This window comes from Larus michahellis, chromosome 27 (assembly GCF_964199755.1).
Source record: "Larus michahellis chromosome 27, bLarMic1.1, whole genome shotgun sequence".
Taxonomy (NCBI): Eukaryota; Metazoa; Chordata; class Aves; order Charadriiformes; family Laridae; genus Larus; species Larus michahellis.
Genome location: NC_133922.1, coordinates 819,164 through 846,499, shown reverse-complemented (window position 1 = coordinate 846,499; position 27,336 = coordinate 819,164). Strand labels below are relative to the sequence as shown.

At 60.9% G+C, this 27,336-nt stretch overlaps 2 protein-coding genes across 2 annotated transcripts in view; one reads left to right on the top strand and one right to left on the bottom strand.

The window, feature by feature from the left end:
• Positions 1-27,336, top strand: part of LOC141735010 (scavenger receptor cysteine-rich type 1 protein M130-like) — a 452,930-nt gene that overhangs the window by 346,726 nt on the left and 78,868 nt on the right.
• On the bottom strand, positions 15,861-26,830 carry LOC141734992 (scavenger receptor cysteine-rich type 1 protein M130-like). The gene is made up of 7 exons (XM_074567406.1): positions 26,719-26,830; positions 24,129-24,443; positions 23,457-23,771; positions 22,527-22,841; positions 21,777-21,886; positions 21,492-21,579; positions 15,861-15,952 (listed from the first exon to the last, which is right to left on the bottom strand). The coding sequence occupies exons 1-7, from the start codon at positions 26,828-26,830 to the stop codon at positions 15,861-15,863; spliced, it is 1,347 nt and encodes a 448-aa protein (XP_074423507.1).

Sequence of the window (27,336 nt, the reverse complement as noted above, 5' to 3'; positions counted from 1 at the left end):
TGACTGGCCCAGAGGCTCTGTGCATCCTTGGTATAGATTACGTCAGCAGAGGGTATTTTTATGTGGGTATTTAATGGATGTGATCAACAACATAGCAGCTATGTCTCCACCAACTAGTAAAAAGGAAACACAAGCTTTCTTAGGCATTGTGGGGTTTTGGAGAATGCATATCCCACATCACAGTCTAATTGTAATCCCTCTCTATCAAGTAACCCGGAAGAAGAACGATTTTAAATGGGGTCCTGAGCAGCGACAAGCTTTTGAACAAATCAGACAGGAAAGAGTCCATGCAGTGGCCCTGGGGCCAGCCCAGGCAGCACAAGACGTTGAAAACGTGCTCTACAGCGCAGCCGGGGAGAACGGCCCTACCTGGAGCCTCTGGCAGAAAGCACCAGGGGAGACCCGAGGTCGACCCCTGGGGTTTTGGAGTCGGGGATACAGAGGATCCAAAGCCCGCTACACTCCAACAGAAAAAGAGATCTTGGCAGCATATGAAGGGGTTCGAGCTGCTTCTGAAGAGGTTGGTACAGAAGCACAGCTCCTCCCAGCACCTCGACTGCCGGTGCTGGGCTGGATGCTCAAAGAAAGGGTCCCCACCACACATCATGCAACTGGTGCCACAGGGAGTAAGTGGATTGCACTGGTCACACAGCGAACTCGAATGGGAAACCCCAGTCGCCCAGGAATTCTGGAGGTGATCACGGACTGGCCAGAAGGCAAGGATTTCGGAATGTCACCAGGGGAGGAGGTGACGCGTGCGGAAGAGGCCCCACCATATAATAAACTGCCAGAAAATGGGAAGAAAGATGCCCTGTTCACTGCTGGGTCCTGCCGGATTGTGGGAAAGCATGGAAAGTGGAAGGCTGCTGTGTGGAGTCCTACACGACAAGTTGCAGAGGCCAGTGAAGGACAAGGTGAATCGAGGCAGTTTGCAGAGGTGAAAGCCATTCAGCTGGCTTTGGCCATTGCCGAGCGAGAAAAATGGCCGGTACTTTATCTCTACACTGACTCATGGATGGTGGCAAATGCTCTGTGGGGGTGGCTACAGCAGCAGAAGCAGGGCAACTGGCAGCGCAGAGGCAAACCCACGTGGGCTGCTGAACTATGGCAAGATATTGCTGCCCCGATAGAGAATCTGGTTGTGAAAGTACGCCACGTAGATGCCCATGTACCGAAGAATGGGGCCACGGAGGAACATCAGAACAAGCAGCAGGTGGATCGGGCTGCTAGGATTGAAGTGGCTCAGCTGGATCTGGACTGGCAACATAGGGGTGAACTATTCATAGCTCGGTGGGCCCATGACTCCTCAGGCTATCAAGGAAGAGATGCGACATATAGATGCGCTCATGACTGAGGGGTGGACTTGACCATGGACACTGTTGCACAGGTCATCCATGAATGTGAGACATGCACTGCAATCAAGCAAGCCAAGCGTTTGAAGCCTCTTTGGTATGGAGGGCGATGGCTGAAATACAAATGTGGGGAGGCCTGGCAGATTGATTACATCACACTGCCACAAACCCGTCAAGGCAAGCGCCGTGTGCTCACAATGGTGGAAGCAACCACTGGATGGCTGGAAACATACGCTGTGCCCCATGCCACTGCCCGGAACACTATCCTGGGCCTTGAAAAACAAGTCCTGTGGCGACATGGTACCCCAGAGAGAACTGAGTCGGACAACGGGACTCATTTCCGAAACAGCCTCATAGACACCTGGGCCAAAGAGCATGGCATTGAGTGGGTGTATCACATCCCCTGTCACGCACCAGCCTCTGGGAAGATGGAACGATACAATGGGCTGTTAAAAACTACACTGAGAGCAATGGGTGGTGGGACTTTAAAACACTGGGATGCACATTTAGCAAAGGCTACCTGGCTAGTTAACCCCAGGGGATCTACCAATGGGGCTGGCCCTGCCCAATCAAAACTTCCACGTACCGTAGAAGGGGATAAAGTCCCCGTAGTGCTCATGAAGAATATGCCAGGGAAGACAGTCTGGGTCAGTCCTGCCTCAGGCAAAGGCAAACCCATCCGTGGGACTGCTTTTGCCCAAGGGCCTGGGTGCACTTGGTGGGTGATGCGGAAGGATGGGCAGCTCCGATGTGTACCTCATGGGGATCTGATTTTGGGTGAGAATAGCCAATGAATCAAATTGTGTGTTGTTAATTGCTAAGTAACACTGTCACTGTATGTCCTCATTACTATAATTGCTATCAGCTGTACTAGGAGTAAGGCACAGGGGTGATGGGATCAGAACTGACCTCAGCAGGTGGTGCCCAGAAACTGTCCTCAAGATCTACATCTTCAGCCCACGGACTGTGTGCATGAGCCACACCGGGTGCACCAGTCACAAGCTCCGACAATACAGCATGCAAGAGGCCAGCACCACCCAGCATCTCACCTGCCCTGAGAGACTGTTCTAACAGATGGAGCCCAGAGCCATGGATGAAATGAACTCAACGGACACTTTGGAGGGATGGCCCATAGACTAAGGGCATTATATCTGCATGAATATATAGGTATATATATACATGACAGGGGAAAGTGGTGGCAATTCCCTGGAACCTGTAAGATGTGGGCATGGCATAGATGGTCTGGAATAAGGGGTGGATAATGTCCTGGTTCCGGCGGGGACGGGGTTAATTCTCCCCAGGACGCAGGTATTCCATGCTATGTGAGCCATGCCCACCCTGAGCTGCTGGGGGAGGGGGCAGGACATCTCTGCTTGGAGCGGGCTGGGGCGTCCCGGGTCCGGTCAGGGAGTGGCGGGGAGCGTCGGTTCCATAATCGTGTTTGTACATTCCTCTGTCCGTGTGATTGTTGTTGTTTTGTTGTTCCCTTTGCTGTTCTGTTAAACTGCCTTTGTCTCAACCCAAGAGTCTTGCCTTTTTTCTTCCAGTTCTTCCCGTATTGGGAAGGCCCGAGTGAGCGGCACGTGGTTCTTAGTTGCCATCTGAGGCTAAAGCACGACAGTGGGCTGTTGGAGTTGCTCATGAACTGCTTGGAAAAAGGGACAAATTGGGAAGAGCGGAGCATTCCTGGTGTGCAGAATGGCTAGGTCCCAAAGAGCAGCTGTCAGCACGGCATGGTGATGAAGAAACATTCTCGTGTTGGGAGGAGAGGGAGAAGTGGCTACGTGGCCCTGCTCGCCCCATCACCCCCATGGGGCTGGTCCCACCACATCGAGTCCCAGCATCAGGTTGTTCTTGTCTGCTTCCACCTTCGCCATGAGGGCGTCCACTCGGCGGTGGGACGGGTGACAATGGACAATGCAGCGTCCCCGTTGGTAGGTGGCTGCGGGGGGCGGGGCGTCGCCTAGCAACAGGGGACGCTGCCTTGTCCCTTGTCCCTTGTCACCCGTCCCGTGTTGTGTGACCACTCTGCTGCGAGGAGCCAGCAGAGGAGGAGGAGGAAGAAGAGGAGGAAGAGGAAGGCTTCAAGTGCCCATCCCTTCCAGCCATCCCGGGCCCCCCCTCAGGCAGAAAGGTTCCCATCCCCCTCAGGTGCCTCCATGGCTTTGGGCAGGGCAGCAGCCATGGCCCAGCTCAGCCTGTACCAGCTGCTGGACGAGGCCATCGGGACGCCCGAGCTCGGGGCAGTCAACTTCATGGCGTTGCGCAGCCTGCTGCTCGCCATGCTCGGGCACCTGGGCCTGCGGGACCTGCCTGCCCAGAAGCAGGGGGACAGCCTGACCCTGCTCTGGGAGGGGGACCAGCCTGCAGAGGCACCCCCTGTGCTGGAGAAGGAGGGCGACAGGGCCCAGGACAGGGGGCAGCAGCCCCAGGAACCGGGGCAGTGGCTGCCTGGGAAGGACTTGCTCCAGGAGAGCACGAGCAGCCCCCCGCTGGCCTCCGTGGCCACCGACGTGGGCTGGATGAGGGACAAGATCAAAGCCAACGAGAGCGGCATCTCCAAGGTAGAGGCTCTTGCCCATCCCCTGGCTGCTCCCCTGCACGACACCCCATCCTCCGGGGTCCAGCCGCCGTTGTGCTGCCCTTAGACCAAGGGCTGGTATAAGCCTGAGCTGAGGGTGGCACGTGGGGCTTCAGTGAAGGAAAGGGGTGAAGTCTTGGGGAGGAAAAGCTGGGGCCGAAATGCTGCTCCGCTTGCTCTGGGTCTTCCCCACGTTGCCGTCAGCCGGTCCTGGTGGGGCCGATACCCAGCGAGTCCCTGGTGCCCTTGGCTCCCTTGGATGGAGGCTCGGCACCCTGGAGGTCCGGCCCCACCACCCTCTCCAGCCCTCTCTTCCCCGCTCCTGACCTTCAGCCGGTACCGCATCCACTCCTGGGGCAGCTGAGAGGCTCATGGGCCTCATCTCCCACCGCTTGCCCACGGGCTAAAGCCGGCACTGGTGGGGACCGGAGAGGGGCCTCACCCTGCATGGTGCTGAGCCACGGGTGACCATGCATCGCCAGAGCATCCCCTGTGGGGAGAGCTAAGCTCGGGCTGAAGGAAAGAGCCACCGTCAGCACTGCCGGGCCAGGTCCTGCCAGGGCTGGGACACCGCGGGAGATGGCGGCAGGGAGGGTTCCCCGCGCAGCTGGAGATGATGGTGGCCACTTGGTTAGCAGTGGCTGCTGCTGCCCTGGCCAGGCTGTGCTCGAGGGGGCTGCAGCGGCTCTTTGCCCTTTGGATGGGCTGCAGGGATCTCACTGGGAGCCTGGCAGGGGCAGCAGGGCTGGGGGCGTCCCTGCTGAGCCGGGCCGTGCAATGGGCCCCCCCGGGGCAGGGGTGGGGGTCTCTGGGGAGCTGCTGCCCCATCTCAGCTCTTGAAGATGTGATGGATGGGACGTGCTGCCCGCGCTGCCCTGCCAGCCTGGCACTGCCCCCCGGCTCTGGGCAGGCCACAGCGGCGGCAATGGTCCTGCTCCCCAGGGACCCTCTCCTGGGGCTCACCCCCACCACCCCTTTCTGCCAGGCCACAGCTCTCTCCGAGGAGCTCCTCCAGGAGATGGGCGCAATGAAGGAGGCGCAGTCCCACCTGGAAGAGGAGCTCCGGGCCATGCAGGAGGCACTCGGCTTGGTGAGCTGCCGCCAGTGCCCCGAGAGGGAGCTGGACCCTCGCCCCCTCCCTGCCCCTCTCCCCATCACCACCCCAGCCCCTGCCCCGCGGCCATCAGCCCTCCCTGTCCCCCAGCAGGAAGGGCACCAGGAGGGCAGAGTGGGAAGGATGTCCCAAGGAGGGCAGCAGGGCAGCTCAGCCACCCCCACCCAGAGCTCCCCACCCTCTGCCCGCCAGCACGGCCCCAGGGAGGGTAGAAACGGGCACCGCTGCCTGCAGCTCAGGCTGGGGCGAGAAGGAACTGTGGCCATCACCCAAAGGGATGCTCAGGCGCTTTGGAACCAAAGAGCCATCAAAAAAGACACCTGGGGGCTGGGAAGGAGGGCGAGAAAGCTCTGCCCCGCGCAACACAGCCACAGCCCCCGGGCACAGCCCTTCCCAGCGCCCCTCTCTCTTGTGCCCAAGGCAATGTGGGGATGCTCCTTTGAAATGTGCTCCCACAGCCAGACTGGTGTCCCTGTCCTCTCCCTGCTCCAGGGGAAACTCCAGGACGCCGCCAGCCAGCTGCCAGGCCCCCGTCACAAGAAGTGTCGTGGTGAAGTATGGCCGCGGGGGGTCCTGGATCCTGCACTGAGACAGGAGGTAGCTGTGTCCCCAGCTCCCCTGGGGGGACCATCCCTCCTGTGCTGGGGCATGGTCCATGGGTGGTGGGTGCTGGGCAGTGATGCTGGGGGGTCCTGTCCCCGAGGGGGCCGTCCCTGCCAGCTACGTGGCCGGGCTGAGCCCTTGATCCCTTCCTTCCCCAGAAAAGCCTGAAGGAAATGCGGAGCCTCAGCCCAGTCCCGCAGGAGGTGCGCAGCATGGTGGGCTGGGAGGTGCTGGGGGGTGGCTCGCCTGGTGGGCAGCGAAGCAGAAGGGGGAGGAGGAGGGGGCAGATGCCAGCATTTGGCACTGTGAGATGGTTTCCAAGTCCCGCCGGGGGCTGCTGCTCCTGAAACACCAGCGCAGCCCCTTGGGCTGGGAAGCGGGGCTGGGCAGCAGGCCTGGAGCACCGAATGCCCTTGCTGGAGAGCAAAAGGCCTCGCTGCCGTGGCCCGGGGAGTCAGGGAGGGTTTGCCGCTCCCCAGGCTCGACTGCTCAGACGCTGCCGGCCCAGAGGCCAGCAAAGCACTAAGGGGGCTGGGGAGGTTGCGGGAGGCTGTGGCCGTGGGCCCCGGGGCTCTGTGCGGGGGGGGCAGCCTTTGCCTTGGGGCTCTCGTGGTGTCCTTGAGTTTGGCCCCGGGAGGCGGTGCCTTGGAGACAGGCAGTGGGGACATGGCGGGGGGGCCTGGGCTCTGTCCTTGCCGCTGCATGGCTGCCTGTAACCCTGCTCCCCTTGGCCTCCTCTTCCCAGGAGGGCAGTGGCAGCCTTTCTTCCCCCACCGAGTCCCCCCAGGCGGACGTGGACACCCAGCACGGGGCAAGCTCCGTGCCGGGGATGGAGGAACCAGGGGCACAGCCTGTGCCCAGCGCAAGCAAGGGGGCTCCCGGGACACAGCCTGGCTCCGAGGAGACGCAAGCAGGGACACACAGAGCACCAGTGAGCCCTGAGAAGGCGGCAGGCGCTCCTTCAGATGGGAAGAGCATTTCTGACGCCAGCGCCACAGCCCCCAGGATGCAGCCAGGGGCCCCTGGCACTCCGAGCACCACACAGGGGACGGAGCCAGGATCCCCCGGCACCCAAATCACCACCCCGGGCATGCAGCCAGCGTTCCCTGGCATCAAGACCACCAGCCCAGGAGAGAAGCCAGGGGCCCCTGGCGCCCAGAGCACCACCCCAGGGATGGAGGCAGCATTCCCTGGCATCAAGACCACCAGCCCAGGAGAGAAGCCAGGGTCCCCTGGCACCTGGACCGCCACCCCAGGGGTGCAGCTAGGATCCCCCGGCATGTCCCATTTGCAAGAGCCGGCAATGCCCTGGGGGTCCTCAGCCTCCAGCAGTGCCTCTGGCATTGGCATGGAGACGGTGGAGGCTCTCCGCCAGTCTGGGCAGCTTGGCCACCCGAAGGAGCAGGTGGCCCACCTGGAAGCCACCAAGTCAGACCACGCCGAGCGTGAGCAGAGGCACCTGCTCTTCCCGGAGGGAGGTAGGAACCCTGAGGGGGCTGGTAGGGGGTGTTTAGCGTGGGAACACCCTGGGCTGGGGGCTCATCGTGCTCAGAGCCTGGCCCCAAGGGCGAGACCCCCTCACTGACAGCATGTCCCCTTGGACCATGTCCCTCTAGATGACAACAGCATCGCCCTCCGGGGTCAGGTGTCCTCCCTGCAGAGCCTCGCCAGCGAGCTGCAGGAGGTGAAGGAGAAGGTGAGCCGGTGGCAGTGCCCGAGGGGGCTGCAGGGAGGCCAGGGGGGATTTGGAGAGGGAGGGGGCAGCCAAAGGGCCCCCCCCCCCGCCCCGCAAAGGGACAGCACGGGGTGCCATGCCCTGACTCTGCCACCACCGCCGTTCCCAGATCAGGCAGCTGGAGGATGCCCTTGGAAAGTCGTGGGTGGCTGGAGCGGACTGGAGAGCAGATGGCAGCGACCAGATCGCCCTGCAACTGGGGTAAGAGGACGGGAGAGGGTTTGCTACCCCATGGGGCTGCAAGGGAGCCCAGTGGCTGGGAGCATCCCAGTCTGGGGGGCGAGGGACACCCCCCTGAGTGGCCCCGATGAGGCTAAGCCTGCCTGTGCACCCATCTTGCTGGCCAGGTCCATGCTGCAGGAGACAAAGCAAGAGGTGTTGGAGCTGAAGGACCTGGGAGTGCAGGAGTTAAAGCAAGAGGTGCTGGAGCTGAAGGAGCTGGGACTGCAGGAGTTAAAGCAAGAGGTGCTGGAGCTGAAGGAGCTGGGACTGCAGGAGATAAAGCAAGAGGTGCTGGAGCTGAAGGACCTGGGACTGCAGGAGATAAAGCAAGAGGTGTTGGAGCTGAAGGAGCTGGAGTTACAGAAGATAAAGCGTGAGCTGAAGGAGCTGGGAGAACACCAGGACATGACCGAGGCCACGCTGAAGCAGCTGGTGACAGAGGTGGCCGAGCTGATGCAGGCTCAGGTGAGGTCTAGGGGGAGCGCTCCCACTGCCCGCCGGCTGGGTGGGGGGGTCCTGGCAGGGTTCCCGGCCACGGCCCCTGGCCGGCTGCAGCCATCGAGCCTCCACAGCACCTTGGCTTCTTGGCTGCATCCATTCCATCTGAGAGCCGATCCCTTCTCCCCTTCCTGCAGCAGGACAAGCTGAAGGCGATGGAGAGCGCAGGGCAGGAGCAGGCAGAGGCGCAGGCAGCATGCCCTGCCTGCTGTGGGGACACCGGAGCGCAGGTGGGGCAGCTCCTGCAGCGCTACGAGAAGCTCCAGGAGGTGGTGGACTCCCTGATGTCCCGGCGGGCGGTGGGCAAGGTGCCGAGGCAGCTGCCGAGGCAGAACCAGGTAGGGAGATGGCGGCATGGGGGGCTTGGGAGGGGGCTGCCGGGACTCCCCTGGCTGGTCGTGCTGTGCTGTAACATGGGGGAGCCCCTCGCTGCTCCCCACATTGCCTTGTACAAGTCAGCAGCACGGAAGGAAATGAAAGCTTCGGTGCAAATGTCCTGCTGGCACCGAGAGCCTTTGGCCACCGGCCAAGTAACCTGGCTCTGTCGCCACGGGGCAGCCAGTCCCCCCTTGCACAGCACCGCCCTGTCATCTTCCTCCCTGCAGCAGGATGAGGAGGTGCTGAAACGCGTCCAGGCCACCCTTGTGCAGGTGCAAGGCAGCTACGAAAAGCTCAGCTCCGTCGTGGGGAACCTCCTGCGTGACAGTCAGCGGCAGCAGCAAGATACCAAGGTGGGTGGCTGAAAGGCCCACGGGGTCAGAGCATCCTCCAGGCAGAGCCTGGGCACCACAAGGAGTTTGTCCCTTTCCCGCAGGTTTTTAAGGGGGGTGGGAGGTGGATGGGGGGCGCTGAACTGGCCGGGAGGCAGCTGCGACGCTGCCGTGGCATCATGGGGTGCTTTCTGTGTTGGCAGGCTCTGTTCCAGTCCCTGGAGAAGCTGGTGAAGGGCAAAGCGGACAAGAGTGACTTGATGCTGGGACTCGATGTGGTATGGCCTGGAGGGTCCCCAGCAGCAGCCAAGGGGGTCCCAGGCAGGGTGACAATCACCCCTTGTCCCTTGGGTGCTTGGTGGCAGAACCTGCCGGGGGGAGGGAAGATTTCCAGACTGGCTGCGCGTCCCTCGCCAGGTCCCTCTGTCTCCCCACGGGTCCCTTTGGCGGCTGGCACCAACCCCATGGGGGTGATGGGGCAAGCAGGGCCACGTAGCCACTTCTCCCTCTCCTCCCAACACGAGCTGGCCCTGCCTAGGCTACCTTCGTCCTTTCCCCACCGCTCTCCTGCCCTTCCCTCTTGCTAGAAAGCAGACAAAACCAGCCTGGCTGGCAAAGTCAACCGCAGCGAGTTCGACACAAGGATGGAGCGGCTGACTGAGATGCTCGAGGAGGTGCTGAGCCGGCAGACGGGCCAGGAGAAGGTCCAGCAAGAGCTTAGTGAAGAGGTGGCCTCCAAGGTGAGGGGTGTCTCGTCTCTGCCACGCAAAACCTGCTCCTTCAGGGCTTGGCATCCCTCCGAGGATCCCTCTGCCAGCTGTCCCAGCCGGGGACCACCATGTCCCATCCCGGGGCAGCTGGCTGAGGGGGGGCACCTGTCCACAGCTGGACCGCCAGGAGCTGGGGGCTCTGCAGAAGCAGCTGGAGGGGCACTGGGAGAGCAACCTCAAGCAGCTCCAGGAGGGCTCACAGGCAGGGGCTGATGATGCAGCTGGCATTAAGAAGTGAGTGCAATGGGGACGGCGGCGGCTTCAGGGACACCTCGCTGCTGCCTGCGAGCTGCCTGCCTGTGTCCCCCCCAGGAGCTCACCCAGCCCTTTTCTCCCCACTCCAGCCCGCTGCTGACCCATTTCCACTGCCTGTCCTGCGACCGGCCCCTCGACATGTCGGTGCCTGGCCCGTGAGTAGCACCTGGCGCTGTGGGCGGGACGGGGGGGCGATGGGTGCTGGCAGTGCCCCGCCGTGCCAGGCACAGGGGTTCGGGGCTCTGCCTGGGGGGTCTGACCCTGCCCAGCCCCCTCGCGGCCCTGCCTGGCAGCAGGGGGACGCAGAGCCCTCCCCAGGGAGCAGGGGGTGCCGTGGGCTACAAGCCCATGGGTTTCAGGGCACTGCCGCGTCACCCATCTACGGCTCCTGCCCTCCCCAGGCACATCGTGACCATCCCATCCCTGCCGCCGCTGTCCCCCCGCCTCGCCGAGCACCCCCGTACCATTCTCAAGCCAGAGCAGGAACAGCAGCACGAGCACAGGTAGGGGACACGGGGACCCATCCCCGTCCCACTGGGGTGCAGGGTGGCCTGGCCCCGGCGAGGGAGAGCTCTTCCCCAGGTGGGGGCGGTGGGGTCCGGGCGGACCTGGGCAGGGCAGGGGAGCAGAGCTGTGCTGCAGAGGGTCAGCTGTGCTTACCCCGCCTCTGAGGGGTTTTACAGCCCCCCCTCGCTGCCCGTCTGGCCCAAGTCTCTGTCTCAAGGGCGCTGAAGCCACGTGCGATGAGTTGTGTCTGGTCTCAGCCTGACCTCGGGCTTAGGGAGGTCAGGGTCCTTCTCCCAAACAAGTTGCTGAAATCAAGCGCTGCAGCCGGGACAGCCCAGCTCCTGCCTCCTGCTGTCCTTGGCGTGGGGTGCAGGGACCTGCCACTGCCACGGCCAGCTCCCGGGGGCTGTGGGGAAAGAGCAGATCCAGCAGGACGGCCGGGGGGTCTCCTGCAGCAGGCGGAGGGGAGCCGGGAGGGACAGACCCTAGCGGGGAGCAGCCCCTGGCCCCCTCCCTGCCGTAGCAGGCTGAAGCACGGGCTGCCACGGTGCCGGGCACTGAGCATCCGCGTACCCCGTCCCACAGGCAGCCGCCAGCCGAGGTCAAGTACCCCACTGTGCCGCGGAGCTGCGGGGGCCGCCACACTGTCACCACCCCGCTGCAGCGCCGCCAGGGCCTCCAGCTCCCCCGGCGCCTCCAGCCGCTCCTGCTCCCCAACAAGGTAGGGATGACAAAGGTAGGGATACGGCGGGGGCCACTGAGGCCGAGCCTCTGCAGGGGCGAGGGGGGCATCTGTGCCTCAGTTTCCCCAGGGAGAGCTGGCCGTGGGAGGGTTGCCAAGGGATGCCGAGTTCGGCCCCGTGGCTCAGCCAGCCCGCTCTCTCATTCCCAGTGCAACATGGTGGACCTGTTGGCAAAGGACGGCGGCATGTCCAGGGAGCAGCTGGACAGTCCCGTGCTCACGGACAAAGAGGGTACGGCCGGGGCTGGCTTGGGGAGAGGATCCCATGGGTGTGAAGGGGCAGCGGGGAGGGCAGGGCTCACACGAGGTGCTGGGTTTTCCCCACCCGTGTCCCCCCCACTGCCCCCACCCCAGCTCATGCTGCTCTCTCCTGCCACCCCTGCTGCCTGACAGGGCCAGCACAGCACCAGCCCGGGCTGCACAAGGCAGCGGAGAGCAAGAGCGACTCGTCCGACTGCCACCTCCCTCACGCACCAAGGCCCCCGCGGGACAGACCCAGGAGCCGGGCAGCTGGGCAGGGACAGCTGCTCTCCAGAAAGTGATTTCTTATTTAACTAATAAAAAGCCCTTGATGTTATTTTGTGTTGGGTTTTTTTCCCTTTGTTTTGGCCATGGACGGCGGTCACAGGGACAGAGGGGGCATCCCCTTGACAAATCACAGCCCCCAGTTCCGCTCTCCCCCCTCAGAGCCCAGTGGGAAATACAGCAGGCAGTGGGCTTGTGGGCTCCTGTCGCCTCTGCGCGTGAGTTCTGCTCTGGGCTTCCCTGGGATGGTGACGCAGCTTTCTGCCGTTGGGAGCCACGATGCAGATTTCAAGCGCTGTCATGGAACGGCGCTGGCTGCAGTGCTGCGCCTGCCAAGTGAGCGCCTCCGACGCACAGGAACACCAGGAGCGACACAACACACTCCCTTTTACACGGCACGGTGATTTATGATCAAAGCGCAACAAATTGCTGCTCCTGAGCACTGCAGCACAGTTTGTATGTGCAAACCAAGAGGTGCCCAGGCAGCTCATCGTGCTGGCCCTGTTCTTGCTCCAGATGCACCAGGAAGGGACGCCTCAGCCCTAACAAGAGGCAGCAGCCACCAGCTGTGCATTCACTGTTGGCAACGTTGAGAGAGCCACCCCCACTCTTGTAGAAGCTGACACACGCACCGCTGGCATCTTACGGACGCGCAGTTAGTCCAGAGTGCTTCCAGGGTGTTCGGGGACAGCAGTTCAGTGTTCAGCTACAGCAGAGCAGAGCGGGAAGAAAAGCAGAGCCAAGTATCAGCTGCTCATTCCCAGGAAGGCCACCGGCGCCTCCCCCCACCGCTGTCACCGCCCACGCAGCGGCCAGGGAGCACCTGGCCCGGACCGCCGCCAGCCGTGCATGGCCGGAGCTCCGCTCCTCGCCGCCTGCTCTGGGCCAGCTCTGCTCATGTCACTGCACTTTGAGGACAACCAGGAGTTTCCCTGAGGTTTTCCTGCAGGAATATGCTGAGCAGCTCCTCTGCGTTACAAGTGGATCACAGATGAGGTAACTAGTGAATGGCAGAAGCTGTAACCCCTTTCCCAAATCCCCGCTGCTGTGGAGCAGGGATGACTCCTTGGGAGCCCACAAGCAGAGCTCTGCTCCTCACGGCACACTTGGCCAGCAACAATGAGAGCTCCAACAAGGGCAATGCAGAAAGCTCCCGCAAAAAAGGACACAGGCAAAGTGTGTTTTCGGGGCTTGGGTTTGGAAGGGCAGGCAATGGGAAGAGATTTGCTCAGAGCTGTCCTGACTTGTGAGTGTGCTTTCCTCCTTTGGCAGTACCTCGGGAACAAATGATACCTCAGGGAAGTTGGGCTTATTGTGTTTGGTGCCTGTTTATTCTTTAAGTGTTTTGTTTTCATTGTGGTGTTCTATGTGCAGATCTTCAGGGCTGTGCTGAGAATCCCCTCACAGCAGGGACGGCACAAAGCCTTTTCCACGTGCGTCCATCACCTGGTCATTGTCTCCCTGTTTACCAGCACTGCCGTAGTTGCCTACCTGAAGCCCTCCTCCATCTCCTCCCCATCCTTAGATCTGGTGCTGTCGTTTCTGTACTCGGTGATGCCTCCAGCAGTGAACCCCCTCATCTACAGCATGAGGAACCAGGAGCTCAAGGATGCCCTGAGGAAACTGATTGGACATTTTTTCATCAGCCATAGACTGTGTACCTTCCTCTGCAAAGGATTCACAGCATCTGGTGTGACAAGCATTCACTATTCCTCCCCTCCTCCTTAACTTTTCACCTCTCGGCTGTGACACAAAACATTTCTGTAAATAAAGACTCAGTCTCTCTGTGTGTTTAAATAAAATACATGAACCAGCTCCAACTTCTTTGTCTGAGACCCATCAGCAGCAGGGCTGAATAAACGGGAGATGAGAAGACCTTTCTGGCTGCAGCAGCCTGGGGCAGGCTGTCCCAGTGCCACTCTGTCACTGGGGCGGCAGGAGCTGCCTGAGGGTCCCCAGGGCCAGGGCTCTTGTACTGGGCTGGGGAGAGGGGATGGCAGTGAGGGGCTGCAGACCCCTCAGAATATCCTGGGGAGGAGGACACAGGGGCCCACTGACTGCCTTTGCCTTGTGCCCACATGCCCCCCATCTCTGGGGCTGACCCTCCTCTGCCCCCCAGCAGCTGCGGTGCCCTTCAGAGGGGCTGTGGCTGTGGAGCGAGTGCCCAGAGCTCTGCAGCACCCTGGGGCAGGCTCTGCTGTTGGGCCAGCGCAGACTGGGCTGGGATGGAGAGAGGGCAGGGGAGGTGGCAGAGCTTGGAGGGAGCTGGGCTGGGCTGGAAAGTGCCCAGGAGGAAAAATCCTCGGAGTGCAGCTTGTACCGTGTGCCCATGTGGGGTGAGGACTCTCACCAGAGTGTTTGTGGTGCAGAGCCAGGGCTTGTGGAATTGGTGTCCATCTCCAGGGTTTGGTAGTGGTGGGGCTGAAGGGATGGGCCTCTGTGAGAAGAGACCAGGGGCTGCTTCCGTGCCAGACAGAGCTGGTTCCAGACGTCTCCAAAAGAAACCCACCGCTGGCCAAAACTGAGCCCATCAACGAGGGTGGTGGAACTTCTGTGAGAGCGTATTTAAGAGAGGACACAAGTGCTCGAGTGGGAGAGGAGTGAGGGAAAAAGCAGTGTGAGAAACAGCCCTGAAAACACCAGGGTGAGTGAAGAAGGAGGGAGAGGAGGTGCTACAAGTGCCAGAGCAGATGGTCTCCTGCAGCCTGTGGAGAATACCACAGTAGAGCAGGTATTTCCCTGCAGCCTAAGGAGAGGAGCACAGCAGAGGAGGTAATCCCTGCACTTGGTGGAGGACCCAACACTGGAGAGGTTGGATATTTCCTGAAAGAATTTCAGCTTGAGGAGAGCCCATGCTGTAGCAGGTTTATCTCGAAAGACTGTAGCCTGTAAGAGGGACCCCATGGGAAAAGTGGTAGAAGGAAGGAGCAGCAGAGAGGAATTGTTATGGACTGACCAGGACCCCCATTCCCCATCGCCCTGCACTGCTCAGGAGGAAGGAGGGAGAGGAGCTGGGAACGAAGCAGCAAAGCTCAGCAAGGGAAAAAATGTGTGGGAGGAGGCTTTCCAGGCGATAAGGTCTTCCATCGGTCCTATGCTTCTTTGGCCCTCAGCCTTTGCAGCTGCACATGCCTGGCCTGCCCACTTACCTTCACTACTGTCCCCTTTGTACGAGGCCCACACACATCTTGGCACGCCCAGCGTAACGTGGCCTCCACCAAAGCTGGAGCCCACCTGGGCTTGGAGGCAGGGAGGGACCCGGTCCCCTCTGTCTGGGGCTGGGCACAACTTTTCCCTGGGAACCTCCCTGAGGAGAACTCCTCGTCTGTGTCAGCCTGGGGCCCGGCAGGGGTGGCCCAGGGACAAGGGCTGCTGGGGCAGGGATGAAGGAGCTCAGCTGGGAGAGCGTTAGACTGAAGATCTAAAGGTGCCTGGTTCAGCCCTGGGCTTCAGCAGTGATTTTTCTCCCTCTGCTTTTTGCAGAGCCCGTCTGCCGCCTTCCAGCCTGCCCCAGCCCTGCTTGCTCCTTCACCTCTTGCCAGAGCACTGTCCCTGCCCTGGACCTGCACATCTGCGCCTTAGAAGGAGCCTTCCTCCAGCCCCACAAGTCCCCAGCCTCCCCCTGGGCAGGACTCTCCACTCAGGGCTGCTTTGGGGTGGTCTCCAGCTGTGCCTCCTTCCCTGCTCCACAGGATCGGGATGTGTCCTCTGCGGGGTCTCGGAACGACCCAGTTCCTCTCCTCTTTGTCATGCTCAATGGTGCAGAGTCTGTTCCCCTCCTCAGGCGCCTCCTGCACCTTGTCTTCAGTTCCCAGAGCAGAGGCCACTGGACCCATAGTCTCAGGGAGAGGCACTCCCTGGAGCTGCGGCCTGAATGGCAGCATCCTTCCCCCGGGGGGGTGTTGCAGTGAGACCTCTGATGTGCCCAGGACAGCTGACAAAGCCACGCTGAGGATCACCCACCGGAGTGCATGGCCATCGGTATTGTTTAGTCACACGCTGTCCTGAGCAGAATTTCTTGGCCCCCTTTGCCCTCCTGCTCCAATGACTGGTAACACGCCAATATGCTCCTCTCTGGGCATCAGCCCCATGGAGATGGACACCTGCCCTTCACCCCACCTCCAGGGATGCTGTGGGGCAGAGGGGTGCAGGAGGAGGCCCGCTACATGGATGAGGGCGTGTAAGCTTTCTGCCCCCATGTTGCCCCATCGCACACCCTGGGGTGCCATCAGAGCCTGGGGGCACCTCACCCCAGGGAGGGCATGTCCCTCACCTTGTTGTACTTCTCCTCCTGTTCCGCTGCGCCCAGATGTGGCACGCAGGGGGGTTGCCCTTGCCCTGGGGGGCAGAGGAGGCTCAGGAGTTTTCTCCTCTCCGTTGGCCCTGGAGGGGGCCAGAGCGTGGGAGCAGCACCTGCAGCCAGAGCCTCCTTCTGCCCCATCGCCCTTCAGAGACGCTGGAGGGGCAGTGCTCTGCAGTGCAGCCCTGTGCTGGGATCAGGCCCCAGGGGAGAGGCAGTGCGGACTTCCCCCATCTCAGGAGGGCTCAAGTGCTGTTTCCTGCAGAGGGTCCCTGGGCACCCAGGGGACAAAGGGGCTGTGCTTGTCACAGACCCCTCATGGGAGGAGAGTGTCTCCTGCTGGGAAGGCTCCAGAGGGTGTAGCTCAGTGGCAGAGCACCCACTTTGCATGTGGGAGATCCTGGCTTCCATCCCCAGCATCTCCAAGGGGGTTCTTCCCTGAATGCCCAGCCTCAGGGAATCATAGAATCATAGAATCATAGAATCTTCATGGTTGGAAAGGACCTTTGAGATCATCGAGTCCAACCATACACACACACACACAAAAAAAAAATCCCCAAAAACCCCAACAACCTGCAATCTGTGCCATTCAGAGAATGCTCTGAAATGCCAAGTCTAGACGTTCCTTAAACACCTCTAGGGATGGTGACTCAACCCCCTCCCTGGGCAGGCTGTTCCAGTGCCTGACCACTCTGTCAGTAAAGTCATTCTTCCTAATATCTAACCTAAACCTCCCCTGCCGCAGCTTCAGACCATTTCCTTTGGTCCTGTCATTATTCACCTGGGAGAAGAGGCCAACACCGACTTCTCTACACCCTCCTTTCATAGAATCATAGAATCATAGAATCATAGGGTTGGAAGGGACCTCTGGAGATCATCTAGTCCAACCCCCCTGCCAGAGCAGGGTCACCTAGAGCAGGTTACACAGGAACATGTCCAGGCGGGTTTTGAATGTCTCCAGAGTTGGAGACTCCACTACCTCTCTGGGCAGCCTGTTCCAGTGCTCTGTCACCCTCAGGGTAAAGAAGTTCCTCCTCATGTTTAGGTGGAACTTCCTATGTTCAAGTTTGTGCCCATTGCCTCTTGTCCTGTCCCCGGGCACCACTGAAAAGAGCCTGGCCCCATCCTCCTGACACCCACCCTTTAAGTATTTATAAGCATTGATAAGGTCACCCCTCAGCCGTCTTTTTTCCAGACTGAAGAGACCCAAATCCCTCAGCCTTTCCTCATAAGAGAGGTGTTCCAGTCCCCCAATCATCTTTGTAGCCCTCTGCTGCACCCTTTCCAGCAGTTCCCTGTCCCTCTTGAACCGGGGAGCCCAGAACTGGACACAGTACTCCAGGTGCGGCCTCACCAAGGCAGAGTAGAGGGGGAGGATGACCTCCCTCGACCTGCTGGCCACGCTCTTCTTGATGCACCCCAGGATGCCATTGGCCTTCTTGGCCACAAGGGCACATTGCTGACTCATGGTCATCCTGTTGTCCACCAGGACTCCCAAACTTCAGGGACTCCCAACTTCAGACTCTACAACTTCAGGGAGTTGTAGAGGGCAATGAGGTCTCCCCTCAGCCTCCTCTTCTCCAAGCTAAACATGCCCAGCTCCCTCAGCCTCTCCTCATATGCCCTGGTCTCCAGACCCCTCACCAGCCTGGTCGCTCTCCTCTGGACACGCTCCAGCACCTCAATGTCCCTCTTGTACAGAGGGGCCCAGAACTGAACACAGCACTCGAGGTGAGGCCTCACCAGTGCCAAGTACAGAGGCACCATCACTTCCCTGCTCCTGCTGGCCACGCTGTTCCTGATACAAGCCAGAATGCTGTTGGCCTTCTTGGCCACCTGGGCACACTGCTGGCTCATGTGAAGCAGGCCATCCAGCAGCACCCCCAGGTCCTTTTCTGCCGGGCAGCTTTCCAGCCACTCTTCCCCAAGCCTGTAGCGTTGCTTGGGGTTGTTGTGACCGAAATGCAGGACCCGGCACTTGGCCTTATTAAACCTCACACAGTTGGCCTTGGCCCATCGATCCAGCCTGTCCAGGGCCCTCTGGAGAGCCTTCCTACCCTCCAGCAGATCAACACTCCCACCCAGTTTGGTGTCATCTGCAAACTTACTGAGGGTGCGCTCAATCCCCTCATCCACATCATTGATAAAGATATTAAACAAAACTGGCCCCAAAACTGAGCCCCGAGGGACACCACTGGCGACCGGCCGCCAAGAGGATTTCACCCCATTAATCACAACTCTCTGGGCACGGCCATCCAGCCAGGTTTTTACCCAGCGAAGAGTACACTTGTCTATGCCAGGATTCGCCAGCTTCTCCAGGAGAAGGCTGTGGGGGACGGTGTCAAAGGCCTTGCCAAAGTCCAGATAGACAACGTCCACAGCCTTCCCCGCATCCAGAAGGCGGGTGACATGGTCATAGAGAGAGATCAGGTTGGTTAAGCGGGACCTCCCCTTCTTAAACCCCTGCTGGCTGGCCCTGATCCCTTGGCTGCCCTGCGCTTGCCATGAGAGCTCACTCAGGGTGATCCTCTCCATGATCTTTCCTGGTACCGAGGTCAGGCTGACAGGCCTGTAGTTCCCCACATCCTCCTTCTGGAATAATTACTAAATTGGCCAAGAATACAAAAATACAGCATTGTTCACACATTAAGGAAAGTCATAAAATCAAGAGGCTTCTGAGGTAGAATACAGCCGCAGCCAGCACACGAAGAATGCCACATCTGTGATTCCCTGTCTCATGTTGTTTGTGAAACTACACAAGGGACGGAACGGAACGCGCTTGTTCTGTGGCCTTTCCTTGTGACGAATAGCAGATATGGGGACGAGATGGTACTACAGAACAGATAAGCGGCCTACACGCTACCCAAGCCAACATTTCATCAAATGTTGATGAAATGCTGTCCTTTGTGCGAACTTTGCTCAGCACAATGTACCAAAACACACCTCCATCCCGGAGGCTATCCGCCCCCGAGGTGTGAACACTCCTCCTTGAATACATTAATCATAATAAAAGTACGTATGACTAAAGTCACTCAAACTCCACTTTGAAGATAAAAAAATAGTATAAAAATAGCCCAAGAGAGAGGGGATGTCAGGGAAGACACCATCGCGAAGAATTCCACCGCTGATTTCCGGGATCAGTCGACGGGCTGAGCCTCTCTTCCCCCCCATAGGGACGCCTTTGGGTAAGACTGCGATTACACCGAGTGCTTTCTCGGGACTTAGAAATTTCTCTAGAGAATCTCTACCCTACATTTATAGCCAGGCTGTATCGTTTATAATTTTGTCGCACCTTTGTATACTTAACAATATCTTTATTTGCACGTGCTTTGTAGACAGTGTATTTATCACTGGCAATCCTAAAGAACCTGTATATCTGTTGTTTAAATAAACTGCACTATTTAAGTAGCTAGTCGTTTCGCTTTCTCACTGAACGCGACCAAAACTTGAGAGAGGCCGTGCTAGTTCAGGAGCACGACTAGACTGAAGGTGCAGTCCACTATTAGTGTATCCAAATCGTAATAGTTTAATACATATTAAAAGCGATTGGGCTGATAGTGCTGAATTGGGCATCACTCAGAACTTAAACCTAGCCGCACCTGGCCTCCCACCTCGGTGAGGAGTATTAGAACGCAAGGGGGTTTATCTTCTGCCAAAACCGCTTGGCCCCTTTTCGCACAACACTCCTTCTGACCCTTCTTGTAGATGGGCGTCACATTAGCCACCCTCCAGTCATCTGGTACCTCCCCTGTTGACCAAGATAGTTGATAAATGATGGAAAGGCTGGAGCTGGAGCCTCTGGCCCTCTGCAGGCACTGTGGGCCTGCCCTGCCCAGCCAGGGTCTGGCTGTGGGGTGAGGAGGGCTGTGTGCGCTGCCTCTTTGGAGCCCCCTCTCAGGAGAGAGGCGGGCAGCTGTGCTGGACCTGAGCTCAGCTCACTGCCCTGCACCACACACCCACCCAAGACGTGCCCCCTCCCCACCGCCATGTCTTTGGGCTCTGGTTTCCTCCAGCCACCCTTGGGGAGACACTAAAGCACCTGGGCAGGCAAGCACAGCTCTGGCTCAAAGGCTTTTAATAAGAACCGATATGGGGGCCCCTGTGTAAAAACAGGGGAATCAAAATCGAGGAAACCCCTGGCAGTTTCTGCTGCCCGTGGGAAAAGGGAGAGGGTTCCCTGGTGCTCACGGCTCTCCCAGCTGCACAGACCTCTCCTCCCTCCTGGCTGCCCCCAGCTGCACTGCAGGGACGGGCTCTCCTGGCCCGGGGCTCAGGGACTGTTGTGCACTGAGCTCCGGTGTCACAGCCTCTGTGTCCTCAGGGGGATGTGCCACAGACACCTCTTCAGCATCGTCATAGCCCGTGCTCTCTGGGGACAGGGACCAGCCATCCCCCTTAGCTCCGGGGGCACCAGCACCTCTCTGGGAGAGCAGGTTTGGCCCTGCAAGAAGCAAGGCAGGCCATTGCATGTTCACCCCATGGGGTGCCTCTCCTGGGCTGTACGTCACCTTCCTCCCTTCTCCTCACCAGTCCTGAGACGTTCAGCTCCCTCTCCCACCCACAGTCCCCCCAAGGAAAAACTCCTGGGGCAGGTTCCCCCACCCCAGCACATTGGGCTCTCGTTGTGACAGCGAATTATCCAATGCCAGGGATGCCACCCCAGGAACCAGCAGCTCTTTCTTTCCCTCTCACCTCCAGGGGTATCCGTGGGTCCGGATCCTTCCTCTGCCACCCTGGGCATTTCCCAGTCTTCCTGCCCAGGGGAAGGATCCTCCCCAGGGTCAGAAACCTCCCTGGCACCATCATAGCCATCAGCTGGGTCACCTCCAGGCAGGACAGGGATGTCTGAAAGGAGAGGAGAGCTGGTGACAGTGAGAAGATGCGTTCTGCAGAGCAGAGGATGGGAGGATGCGCAGGGACGTGGGGCTCCGACGTCGGTGTTTGCAGCCCCACAGGAGATCCCGCCCGTCCTCCCAGCTCCGAGGGTGACGCTCAGTGACACTGCTGTCCATCACATGTCTGCAGGGAGGAGAGATCCACCCCTTCCTGCCCCCATTACCTGGTGCTGACCCCAGACCATCCTCCTCCTTGCTGTCCCCGGGGTAGGGCTGCAGCTTGCTCAGGGACCCCTCTGAATAGGAGCCTGGAGAGAGGCCCAGCAGGTGTGAGGGGAGTGCGCTCTGCTGACCCAGCTTGTGCTCAGTGCTGCTGGGGACGTGGGACCCACAGAGCCACGGCTGCACGGGGACGAGGGCTCAGGGCTCACCCTGCTGCCCTGGGACAAAGCCCATCTCCAAGGGCCTGCCAGAGCTGCCCTGGGACAGCCCCTTCCCTCACCCCTCAGGTGTCCCCCAGGGTGCAGGGGCAGGCAGAGAGGGGCTGTCCCCAAATGGGACGCGCAGAGCAGATGGGGAGAAAGCTTCTCTCCTGGGCCCAGGACATGGGTGCTCCCCACACAGATCCAACAGCCCCACAACCGCACGAACCATGGGTTAGGGGGCTGCAGGGGTCAACCCTGGGTGGCAGCCAGGGGAAAGAGCACTGTAGATGTGTCCTCAATGAGGGACACACACCAACCTGAGCCGCTGAACCTTGCCTGCTTCTGCCATGCTGGGCTGGAACCGATCTCCTCGTACATGGCCTCGGGGAAGGGCTCCTGAGCTCTCTCAGAGCCCGTGGACAGAGGCAGGGCTGGCCCAGGGATGGTCAGAGAGGGGATGGGATCCCGCAGAGAGCACGCACTCTTGTCCCCCCAGCTCTGCCTCTCCCGCTCACTGACACCCCACGGCACCCCTGGCCTTGCCAGCAGCATCTTCCCCTGGGAAGGGACCCACCTCTGCGCCCAGCCCTGGCGCTTCGCACTTGCCCGGCCAGGAGGGCCAGGAACAGGCAGAGAACGGCTTTCAGGATGATGCACATGATGATGGGCAATGAGACTCTCCTGCTGACGGTCAGACGGCCCTGCGTGGGATCTGCATGGCAGGAACACAGAAAGGGCAGCACCAGGCTTGGGAGAGGTGAGGGGCCGGCACACCCCAGTCCTGACCCCCATTACGTACCGGGTTTCAGGGGATGAGGGATGGGGAAGCTCCCACCTGAGTGGGTGAATGACAGCCCTCCCCAGCCTCCTGCCCCACCGCTACCCCGGTGCCTCCTCCTGGGAGTTTCACAGCCCAGCAAGGAGCCCCTTCCCTCCGGCTGTGGGTCACAGCCTGGCCCCAAGAAGACCCGGCGCTGGTGGGGAGGACGGGTTATCTGCTGGAGGGGTTGGTGCTGCTGTCCTGGGTGCACGGTGTGAGCACGTGTGCATGTGCAGACATCCCTGCCACATCCCACCCAAATCGCCCCTCCTGCATGACTGGTGAGCACGGCCAGGAAGGAGCGCAGGGCCCAGAGCAGGGACAGAGCCGGCAGCCCGGGAGGTGCCCCTGGGGGCTGCAGGGCCCTGCGGGCAGAAGCTGGAGGACATCCAGCCCCACCGAAGCTGCTGCCCACTCGGCAAAAGGCTCTCCTGCTCTGCAGGGATGGCCTTGCGCTCAGGAGCTCTGGAGCCGTGATGGCAGCCAATGGGGAAAAGGGCTCCCTGTGAGGTGTCCCAGCCCTGCCGCTCACCTGAGCAGTTCACGGCCGCGTCCTCCTTATGGCGGCAGGCACCGCTGTCCCCAGGCCGGGCCCAGCAGTCCTGCAGAGATGGCTCTGTCCCCCGGCACTCCACCTGCTCCAGCCGGATGGGGCCGCTCCCCTCCCCAAATGCAGCCTCGGCCAGGGCAGACACCGCAGGGCCACAGCCCAGCTGCCTGCATGCCACCTCGGCATCCCGCATGTCCCAAGAGTCGTCACACACCGTCCCCCAGGAGCCGCGGTGCCACACCTCCACTCGGCCAGAGCACCCCTTCTCCCCTCCCACGGCACGAATCTTCTCCCTGTCTGGAGAAGGCAGAGAGCTCCCAGGGCCGCGGGACAGCAGGCAGAGCCCTGCCAGGCGAGAGGGGCATGCAGAGGAGCAGCTGCCTGTGCAGCTCGGGGTGCTGGGGCACGCAGCCATTGGGGCCGGGGGCGTTTCTGGCTGACTCCCTGCAGAGGGAAACACTGTGGTGAAGGGGCTGCTGCAGGGGGGGCGTGCAGCAGAGAGCGGGGCTCAGCTCAGCTCGTGCCACCCACCCATGGCAGCAGTTGAACCCCGGTCCTTCAGGGGACACACACTCGGCAATGTGGGGGACCCTGACTGCTCGGCCCCAAAGGGACCCTGGGTCACAGAGCAGCAGGAGGGTGTCCATGGAAGGGACACTCCTCAGAGCCCTGGCTGTTCCCTTCTGGGACCTTGCCTCAAGAAACCTCTGCCTCAACCAGGCGAAGCTGGGAGCCCGGCTGGCAACCGCTGGTGAATGTGTGGGGCTCCAGGAGAGGAAGTCCCATTTTTGGTACCAGCAGCAGAAGCGTCTGGCTTGGAAACGAAAGGCCCCTGCAGGCCCAGGAATTTGTCCATGCCCAGCCAGGAGCAGGATCGCAGGGGATGCTGGTGCCCGGCTAGCTCAGGATTACCCTTGCAGGTGATGTGGGTCTCATCTCGCAGGTCGTCGCATGACTGCGGGTGCCAGGGAGCGGAGGGACACTGCCAGAAGGAGCTGTTTCTCTCCCCACACTCCACACGATCCAGCCAGGCCGTGCCAGACAGCCTGCCGTGGGGCCGTTGTGTTTCCAGGGACCCTCTGTCCCCGCAGCCCAGCTCCTTGCATGCCAGCGACACAGTTTCAGGAGTCATGGAGTTGGAGCAAACGCTCCCCCACGTCCCATTGTAGAAAACCTGCAGGCGCCCAGAGCAGTTGGTGCCGTTCTCCAGCCTCAGGGCCATGAACTCTGGGAGGAAAGGCAGCGAGGGGGAACAGGCTGGTCTGGGGCTGGGGGAGCAGGGACACCCCTGCACCCGCCAGGCCCTCAGACAGGCAAAGGCACGTCCAGCAAGTCCCCCTTGCACCCACGGACAGAGAAATGTCCCTGATGGACAGACACCCCTGCCCTCCCTGCTGCCCGTCAGGGACAGCGGAGCGCCCCAGGGACCCCCGGTGGGACTGAGGGCACCTGTGCATGGGTGTCCCCACGATGGCCTTTGTCAGGGGCTCAGAGCTGGCAAGGAACAGCCTCGGCCGTGTCCGGCTCTCCCCTCGTCCCGGCCTGCCTGGGCGCTGGGCTCCCACCACAGCTCCCGGCACACACCTGAGCAGACGACTCCTGCGTCCTCTTTGTGCCCGCAGCCGTGCTGCCCCCAGGACCCTGCCGGGCAGTCCCAGAGAGCAGCTTCGGCCCCGGAGCAGTTCACGCTCTCCAGCCAGATCTGAGCGGAGCCTTCCCCGAAGCGAGCGGAGCCAACCGCCTCCAGCGCCCCTCCGCAGCCCAGCTGGCGGCAAACGACGGCAGCATCAGACAGGTCCCAGCCGTCATCGCAGACGCTCCCCCAGCTGCCCTGGTAGTAGATCTCCACTCTCCCAGCGCAGCGCCCAGGCCCGTTCACCAGCCGCACCTGACGGCTCCCTGTAGCAGGAGGAAACCCCGGCTGCCGTCAAGGGCCGGCTGCCCACCCAGCCCAGAGCCTGGGGGGGCCGTGCAGCGCCACTCACCCCGGCAAACGACCCCCACGTCCTTGGCAATCCCTGCTTCCAGCGCTCTCTCAGGCAGGGAGGTGTTGCAGAGGGTCAGGTTGGCCTCGTGCCCTGCACACCGCACCCCGCGCAGCCCCACGGGACCCGTCCCTCTCTGAGCCTTCGGGGGGTTGTAGGCTGCCTCTGCCTCTCCGCACTGCAGCTGCCGGCACACCACGCTGGCCTCCTGCACGTCCCACTGCTCATCCAGGACTCTGCCCCACGTCCCGTGCTGGAAGATCTCCACTCGCCTGTCGCACGGGCTTCCTCCACCCACCAGCCGCAGGGATGCGAAGCGAGCTGGGCCTGGGGAGAGCAGCCATGCCCCAGCCCTTGGCGGCATCGGGGAGCCCGGCAGCCTGCAGCATGTCTCCAGGCTCTGGCACCCTTGCAGGAGGGCCTTGGAGCTCACCTGCCTGCCGCCAGCCCTCTGTGGGGACCTTCTGAGCCAGAGCCTTGCACTGCCACAGGGTCCCCTGCTTTGGGAGCATTTAAGAGGAAAACAGAGTAACCGAGTGTTTTCCTGCACTCACCTGAGCATATGACAGCAGCGCTGTTCTCATGGGAGCACGGCGAGGCCCCCAGGGCAGTCACTGGGCACTCTCCCAGGTGGGCTTCAGTCCCGTCACAGTGGAAGGAGTCTCTCCAGACGGGGCCGGTTCCTCTCCCAAAATGCCCTCCTTTAGGAATGGACTCAGCAAACCCGCAGTTGAGGTGACGGCAGAGAACGTGGGCGTCCAGGAGGTCCCAGCGGGAGGCACAGAGGGTGCCCCAGGTCCCCTGCACATGGACCTCCACCCTCCCCTCACACGCCGTGCTGCCGTTCACCAGCCTGAACCCTGTGAACTCGGGACAGAGAAGGATGAGACAGGGCAGACTTGTGCTTTTGCTGCCTTGGGTGGTGGAGTAGAGGGCAAACGGACACCCTGCCTTTCTCCTCCTTCTGCACCCTTTTAGGGCTGCAGACAAACATTCAAGGTCAGGTCTAACGGGGCTCTGAGCAACCTGATCTAGTTGAAGAGGTCCCTGCTGGTTGCAGGCAAGTTGGACTAGATGACATTGAAAGGTCCCTTCCAACCCAAACCATCCTATGGTTCTGTGATCACCCCTTCTGTCCTCACACCCAGCACAGCACAGTCCCGTCCCTACTCCCCCATCATCGGCACACCCCCGGTGGTAACACCCTGCCCTGAGTCCTTACGTGTGCAGGTGACACCGGCAGCATTCGCGTGGGGGCAGGGCCGGTCCCTGGGGGACCCCGTGGGGCAGGAGCTGAGAAGGGATTCATTCCCCACACGCTGCAGCTCTCTGTCCCACGTGGGACCAGCCCCTTCTCCAAAGTGAGCTGCCCCGGGACCAGACAGGGCTGTGCCACACTGCAACTCTCTGCAGACCACGTCGGCAGCTTTGGGACCAAAGTCGGAGTCACAGACAGTTTTCCACTGGCTCCCGTCATGGATCTCCACTCGTCCTGAGCAGGGGTTGTCCCCTCCAACCAGCTGGACAAATCCTGGAGTAACCAAAGAACCCTGTGAGTTCCCACAGCCCTCTGGCAGTTACATACCCATGTCCCACCTGCCCTGCAAGGTGGCCACAGGCAAAGAGCCCCACGACCCTCCCAGCAGCTCCCAATGGGTGCTGATGGCACAGATATACCAGGCACACCCTGCTCCTCTGCCCAAGGACAGGGCTTTTTCCCTTTGAACGGCCCCTTTGCTTTGGTTGAGGGACTTGTGCCTGCCAGAAGGCACAACCCAAAAGCCACTGGCCACTCTGCACCCTTCTCTGGGGCTGTGGGTGGCCGCGTGAGCAGCTCTCGGTGCCTCTGGCACAGGGGAACCTGGCCCTCAGCAATGCCAGACAGGTGCTGGCTGAATTGGAGAAGAAAGATGAGAATCAACAAAAAATGCGGGGCATTGAGGGGGATTCATCTCCCAGCCCCAGGCACCAACCGACGGTGGGATGAACCATCTTGGGGCCCGGCGGTGGGTGGAACCCCACTGGTCTTTCCTCAGGGACCAGGGACACCAGCAATGAGAGTCCCAGCTTGGCAGTGTGACCAGCAACACAGGACCCTGCCCTGGCAGCCGTTCATTGCTCCCTGAGGGCACAGCCAGGTCCCTTCTCCTGTCCCAGTCCCAAAGGTGGGGAAGAGATTGGCTCCTTACCTGAGCATGTCACCCCAGCATCCTCACCATGACCACAGTAGCTTTGACCCCATCCATTGTGTCTACAGTCAGACAGGGCCGACTCTGTGCCGTGACACTCAACATCATCCATCCAAATGGGGCCAGATCCTGGCCCAAAGTGTGCTTCAGCAGGAGCTTTGACAGAGGACCCACAGCGCAGCTGCTTACAAACCACTGCAGCATCATTCGTGTCCCAGGAGTCATCACACACGGTCCCCCACTGGCCCTGGTGTTTTACCTCCACTCTCCCAGCACAGCGTCCGCTGCCATCCTCCAGTCTCACCTCCGCAGCCCCTTCAACCACCAAGATGGGACTGGTCAGGAGAGCGCCGAGTCCCAGAGTGCAGCTCTGGGGTCCTCCCTGCCTGTCACAGGCACCAGGATGGGAGCCCTCTCCCCTCCAGGCTCTCCCTGGGGATGTGTGGGCGTCCCCCCACTCCCCATGGGCTGTGCAGGCTGGGGGTGCTAACTCCAGACCCGCCCGGCCATTTTCTGTCCCACAGCCCTCAGCACCTCCTCCCACCTCAAAGGGCCCCTGCCCATGCCCACCCAAAACCTGTATCGCCAGGCCGTGCGCAGGGCACCTGCTCCTCCCCA

Excerpts from the sequence above, each read along its gene's own strand:
- LOC141734992 (XM_074567406.1), bottom strand. The coding sequence starts at position 26,830 with ATGGATGATGTTGAGTGTCACGGCACAGAGTCGGCCCTGTCTGACTGT. Across the intron at positions 24,444-26,718 it reads TGCTGGGGTGACATGCTCAG|GGAGCCGTCAGGTGCGGCTG; the intron begins GTAAGGAGCCAA and ends CTCCTGCTACAG. Across the intron at positions 22,842-23,456 it reads GACCCACATCACCTGCAAGG|ACAGGGAGAAGATTCGTGCC; the intron begins GTAATCCTGAGC and ends TGCCTTCTCCAG.